The 6,309-nt window shown below is 33.4% G+C and overlaps 2 protein-coding genes and 1 long non-coding RNA gene across 3 annotated transcripts in view; all 3 read left to right on the top strand.

Annotated features, from left to right (window-relative positions):
* Positions 1-500: 500 nt before the first annotated feature.
* LOC105140402 (F-box/LRR-repeat protein 13-like) lies at positions 501-2,940 on the top strand. The gene is made up of 3 exons (XM_011047212.1): positions 501-1,640; positions 1,752-1,943; positions 2,365-2,940. The coding sequence occupies exons 1-3, from the start codon at positions 501-503 to the stop codon at positions 2,590-2,592; spliced, it is 1,560 nt and encodes a 519-aa protein (XP_011045514.1). The 3' UTR covers positions 2,593-2,940.
* Positions 2,941-4,418: 1,478 nt separating this feature from the next.
* The window catches only part of LOC105140401 (uncharacterized), a 3,004-nt gene continuing 1,113 nt past the window's right edge, over positions 4,419-6,309 (top strand). The window contains exons 1-2 of the mRNA XM_011047211.1: positions 4,419-4,847; positions 5,527-5,543. Coding sequence (XP_011045513.1) covers positions 4,498-4,847; positions 5,527-5,543 — 367 coding nt within the window. The 5' untranslated portion in view covers positions 4,419-4,497. The remainder of the gene's footprint in view (positions 4,848-5,526; positions 5,544-6,309) is intronic.
* Positions 4,890-6,176, top strand: LOC105140359 (uncharacterized). The gene is made up of 2 exons (XR_845181.1): positions 4,890-5,500; positions 5,927-6,176. It is a non-coding gene; the product is annotated as an uncharacterized LOC105140359 (long non-coding RNA).

Raw genomic sequence — 6,309 nt, 5'->3', positions numbered from 1 at the left:
TCAATTTTTTTTATCTTGTTTCATAAATTACTCGTAAAAGTTTTTTCTTTCTCATCGAGATGAATCTGATCTATATTTTTAAATTTATTTATAGTTTATTTCTTAAAAAAAAACTCATCCTTGAAAAATACAATAACAAAGAAAAGAAAATCAAGTAAAATGAGATGATTTTGCCTACCAAAGAAGGTTTTTGAAACAAAAACTGCTAAACAAAGGGCCAATCAAACGATTATCTAATTATTTCTGACATTATAGGGAATAAATATTTAATCTTAATATACTAGAAGTACTATGATATAATGAAGTAAGAAAAAAAAAACAATTTCCCTCTTCGTTTTGCTAGGGTTGGAAATCTTGGATTTTCCATATTCATCCGAAAGGCCAGCTCGGCCCCTCTATCTCTCCCTCTCTATATATACATATACAGATATATTTACATAACGTTCTAGTCCACCACCAGATCCTGATAGCAAATTTTAGCCTGGTCTAAAAGAAAGATGATGACAGGAAATAGAATGAGACGTTTGATGAACAATAAGGCAATTCAAGAGGTTGACTTGATTTCTGAGTTGCCCGACCCCATCATTCAACATATCATGTCTTCTTTGCCCTACAAAGATGCCGCAAGGATGAGTATTCTGTCCAAGAGATTTGCATCTGCATGGCCTTCTTTTCCAATCATCTTTCTTGACGAAACCCTGAACATGGGATCGTGCCTTGAGTTGACAGGTAAACAGAAATTAAACAGTTTTTTGAGCTATGTGGGTGATTTTCTTTCTCGTCGCCGACTGGATGTTAGCTTAGAAAAATTTAGCTTTTGTTTTCGTCTAAATAATAGCTCTGAGCAACCAAATGGTGTCATTGAGAATGCAATCAGTTATGCAATAGAGAATAATGTGAAAGAGCTAGAGCTAGATTTTGTTGGAAAAAGTTTCAAATGTATGGCACATTATAGTTTGCCGATGAAAGTATTGTCTGCTCAAAGTGTTGTTGTTTTGAGTTTGAAGGGGTTCATGTTGGAGCCACCCCAGAATTTGGTCTTGGATTTCCCTTTCATAAAAGAATTGAGATTGGAAAAGTGTAAGGGGATGCAAACACTCAGTGTTTCAAGCCAAACACTAAAGATTGTGGTGTTAGAATTTTGTCAAAGGCTGGAGAAGGTTGAAATCGATGCTTCGAATCTCGAATCCTTCTCGTTCGACGAAGGATCAGACTCATCCTGCAGCGTCGATATCACCTCTTGCAAGTCCCTCGAATACTTATCTTTGAGGAATGCTGAGATCATAGATGAATGGATTAAACATGAAGTTGCTCAATTTCTTCGACTTGAGGTTTTCAAAGTTGTTGGTTGTAGGCTATTGGAAAACTTCTGTGTTTCCAATGCTAATCTTAAGACAGTGGAGCTAAGTGATTGCTCAAACTTACAGAAGATTGAGATTTATTCACGAAGTCTAAACACATTTGTTTACGGTGGTCAGTTAATGCCATCACAAGTTTTCATTTATTCTCCATCTTTCCATGCTAAGGTCTCAATGAGTGTAGATCATCCACTCCCCCATGACTGGTTCTCGAGCTTCAGGGATTTTCTTTCATGCTTCGACCATTGCAAAGAGTTAGAAATTGCTTGCAGTATTGAGATGGTACGATTTCCTTCGCTTGAGATTTTTTTTTGCTCTTGTAAATTACAGTCTTGTTCATTTATGCAATACAAACTTTTTTCACTATAATCTGTCTCTCCTTTCCATTTCTAGGCTTTGATTGTTCCAATAGATTCAAGGGACAACTTGCTTCCTCCATTGTATGACCTCAAGTATCTGAAGGTAGTCGCAAAATTTCCAACAAAATCGGAGGATCTCGTGGGCTTGTTGGATAGTTTGCTTTGGTTTGCTCCTCGTTTAACAGTATTATCTTTTGTTTCCGGCAGCAAGGAAAAATCTCTCAAGGTATGTACATGTCCTCGTTGTGAAATCACACGAATCTCAGGATTTGGTTTGGTGACCAAAAGGGACAGATGTAGAAGAGCCCGTAAAGAAACATAAAATAACTTTATTTTTTAAACAATTTTAAGATAAATTTATGCATTTTTTTTTTATTTCACCATCTCTTTCTTTTTTATCTCCAAACCTAAGAAAGAAACATCAAATGCTACCTAAGAAATTAAAAATATGCCCTTGATTTATTTATTTCTGCTGTCCAGTATCCACATAAAATCTTGATCCAATGGCTCAAAGATCCTTTAGAAGTTTTATTTCATCATTTTTTTCTAAATGTTTAGCATGAAGCTACGCGTAATTTGTTATCTTTACAAAATAGCCTGTCTGCGGGATAGTATTTTGACGCTGATGATTTCTTTCTATTTTGTAGTTTGAATATGATATAACAGTAGCTATAGTTGAAGATCTCGAGCGCTGCTGCTCGATGCCTATAAAGTGTTGGCGACACTCTTTAAAGAAAGTTACAATGGAGAACTTCGAGGATCGTGAAGAAACTATTCTGCAGAGGTTCTTCGCACAAAAGGCGACAAGGTTGGAAGCAACTTCAAGGGAAGACAATGCTCGTGCTGATGCTTCAGCCAAGGGAGCAGTCTCTTAGGTTTCTGGTTTCGGTGATCGCTCGGACTATCGGTGATCTAGGGGCTGTTATCATGGCTAACTTTTTTGATGTTAATGATCATTAGAAATTATCATGGCTTATGAGGGCAGATTCACAGGCAGAAGGCTGGTTGGAACCCTCAAAATTCTCCAATTTTGATGTCTTCTAGCCAGGTTTTCTTGGCCACAGGGCTGAATGATTGAAATCAAAGTAGCCTGCAAAATAAAATGGAAATGGTTGTTTTCTGTCTAATTCTGTACAACGTCGAATCGTTGTGATGTGAACTTCTGATTGTGCTCGGAATCTCTTTTATTGTATCAGCTACAGACATATTCTCTCTCTTTTTTTTTTATTAATGCAGACATCCAGCTAACTTATTAAAAAGCAAACCCACACCTTATTCCTATTTTAATGAAGCCAATGATCACCTGCTAACTAATCCACTTCAAGAATAAGTTCCCAAGCAATCTCAAAATCTCTCTTGACTGCCCAAAACTCAGCCTTGGTGGCTGCAAAAGCATGATGGAAACGGCCTTTTCAACCCCACCTGCACCAGCTGCTTCTCCTCACACTAGGTCCTTGTTCATGTATGAAAGAACTTTTTTTCTTTTTCAATTTTTTCAAGGGGTTCGTTCCATTCTCCTGATTGGTGTTACAGGTTTTGAAGATTGATTAATAATTAACTTTGGTTTTTTAAGTCATTTCATAAAATTAATTTAATTTTAATTTAATTTTTTAATATTTAATTTTGTATTTTTTTGATTTAATCTTTGTGTGTTTTTTTTCTTTTCCTTAGGATTATCTTAACCATATACATATATGATTATAGAGTTAGCAAATTAACTTTGATTAACTTTAATTTTTTATGTTTTTTAAATTTATTTTTTTATTTTTATCTTTCAATATTTATTTTTTTAAAATTGATATTTATACTTTTTTTTTTATTTTTTCCCTATAAAATTATTCTAATCTTACGTCTATGAGTTAACTTAAGAGGATCTATATTTTTTTCTTCTAATTTTATCATCTAACATTGAGTTGTTTAATAATTTAGTTTAATAGTTTTATTTATTTTTTTTTCATTAATTTTTTTTATGTTTTATTGGTATGGATAAGTGTTTGATTAAATAAAATATTTATTTTAAAAAACAAAGTTATTTAGTATACTTTCGTGTTATAAAATTAAATATTTTAATATTAGTTATTCCTCGATTAAATATTAATTTATTTATAAGTTTTTTTATTTATGATTGATAATATTTTTTATATTTAGAAACACATTGGAAATGTTTATATATTTTTTTTTACTAAAAAAATTATTTAATATATAATAAAACACAAGTCAAATGAGCAATGAATGTTGATTTTTATTAGGTGAAATTTACAAGTTGTTTTTTGTTATAATTTTTGTAAATGAAAAATTTAAATTTAAAAGTATAAGTATAAGGAAGAAATTATTCAAATCAAATATAAATTAGAATATAAATATTTTTAATAAAAAAATTTGATTCAATTTTACAACATTTTTTTATTAAATTAAAAGTTATTTGTAATCAATACATTTATAGTTTTTAAAAATTTAAAATAAAAAATAACTTAAATCAATTTTTAAAAATAATTAAAAAAAATATGTGTGTTACTTTTTTGTAAATTGTTTCTTACCAAAACTAAGGGTAAATCTTCAAAGAAAAAAAAAAGAAAGAAAAGAAAAGAAAAGAAAAGAAAATTGCAACTCTAGTTATGGTTAAAATTATAGGCTCCGGATCTAAACCAAAGGATCCGGGTATCACTTCTACTTGGATCCACTAACCCATATTAACAGCCGAAAACCATTTTCCATTTCCGCAGCCAAGATTTGGCCTTTCTTAAGCTGATAATGGCATAACCTTTCGAAATCCCTCAACTATGTCAAGACCAATAACCACACTCTCTTCTCCAACTCTCAAAATCCCATCCTTTTCTCTTCTTTCCCTTCGAACCCACAAAATCCAAACCATTTCTAGTCACTCTTTAGCTATAAAGACTAGACCTTTATGTAGCCATAACCAGACGCTGAAAAGATTTGGTTTGTTTCTGGACAGGAGGGATAGGAAGTTGGGGTTTCGTTTTAATGTAGAGAATGGAGAAGGAGAGAGCAAAAGGGATGGTGTATTTGATGATGGTGAACGTGGAGAGAGTACTATGCCTGAGAGGTTTAGGTACTTAACTAAAGAAGCACCTGACCCTCCTGTTTGGTGGCCTTGGTTTGTGGGTATGTTTTAGTTTCTTTGCTAGAAGAAAAGGACTTAATATTTGAAGATAAATTATTGCTGTTATGAATTTTTTTTGAGTTTTGGGTTTTGAGTGCTACTTTTTTTTCGCTGTTGTTGGTGAAATTTCAAGTAGATTGGTTGTTCAGTTTTCTTGATTGCAAATGTTCAAGCAATTTTTTGAGCTTGTTGGCTGTTTTATTAGTTGAGAAATTGAAATCGATACTGTTACTTCACGAATTCTTCTGTTGGATGATGTATTGCTTTGCTCAACATTTATATGTGATAGTTTTGTAACATTTAGACATTTTTTTCAGCATGGGGGAACTTTTGTTCTTTCTCTGGAGATTAATATTGGATTTTTTTTTTTGAAATGATTTTCATAGATTACTTGAATGTGACTTGTGCTGAATGTCTGATGAAAATTATCCACCATGATGATTTTGTTACATTATGCTTTGAACAATTTGCTTGAGTTGCCAACATATTTTGACTCAAATCAGTTGTTACTTGATTTTGTAGGGTTCACATTTTGTCTTGAAATCAATTGTTGTTCTTGGTGTGATAAATATTACCACCTCCACCACCGCTATTATTGTTTCAAAGCATCTTTCTTTAAATAACTGTAACCTATTTTTCAATATACATTGATGCCAATTGCCATGGAAATGATGGCAATATGAAGTAAAAGGTCTGAGCAGAGTGAGTTAATGGTGTTAGTCATGGATGCGGAAGTGTGGAGGTGCAAGAAAGGAAGAGGGCCCTTGTCCTTGTTTTGAGTTACTGCATTGTGACCGTCGCAACCTCTCCTACAAAAAAAAATTGCCATTCTTGGTGATGGGTTGAAATAAAAGGCGTGGGGCTGCATTCTAGAATTGAATGCTAGCCTAGAATTCTCCCAACATTGTGTATTTGCATCTCCTTACTTCAAGCTTCTGTTGGCTGCCACCATGCTTCCTGTATTGATCAAAACTTTTATGCTGATCCACACATGCTGCAATGGATGTGTTCTTTGGGATAATATATGTTGTTTTCTCACCGTTTATGCATTGATAGTTGAGCTTAATAGTTTTTTAAACATGAAGAAAATGGAAATGATGGCAATATGAAGTAAAAGGTCTGAGCAGAGTGAGTTAATGGTGTTAGTCATGGATGCGGAAGTTTGGATGTGCAATAAAGGGAGAGGGCCCTTGTCCTTGTTTTGAGTTACTGCATTGTGACTGTCGCAACCTCTCCTACAAAAAAAAATTGCCATTCTTGGTGATGGGTTGAAATAAAAGGCGTGGGGCTGCATTCTAGAATTGAATGCTAGCCTAGAATTCTCCCAACATTTTGTACTCGCATCTCCTTACTTTAAGCTTCTGTTTGCTGCCACCATGCTTCCTGTATTGATCAAAACTTTTATGCTGATCCACACATGCTGCAATGGATGTTTTCTTTGGGATAATATAAGTTGTTTTCTCACCGT

This window comes from Populus euphratica, unplaced genomic scaffold, assembly GCF_000495115.2.
Source record: "Populus euphratica unplaced genomic scaffold, PopEup_1.0 scaffold106.1, whole genome shotgun sequence".
Taxonomy (NCBI): Eukaryota; Viridiplantae; Streptophyta; class Magnoliopsida; order Malpighiales; family Salicaceae; genus Populus; species Populus euphratica.
The sequence above is the reverse complement of the archived record's forward strand: the minus strand, read 5'-3'. Positions and strand labels throughout refer to the sequence as shown.

Excerpts from the sequence above, each read along its gene's own strand:
- LOC105140402 (XM_011047212.1), top strand. The coding sequence starts at position 501 with ATGACAGGAAATAGAATGAGACGTTTGATGAACAATAAGGCAATTCAA. Across the intron at positions 1,641-1,751 it reads TTGCTTGCAGTATTGAGATG|GCTTTGATTGTTCCAATAGA; the intron begins GTACGATTTCCT and ends TTCCATTTCTAG. Across the intron at positions 1,944-2,364 it reads GCAAGGAAAAATCTCTCAAG|TTTGAATATGATATAACAGT; the intron begins GTATGTACATGT and ends TCTATTTTGTAG.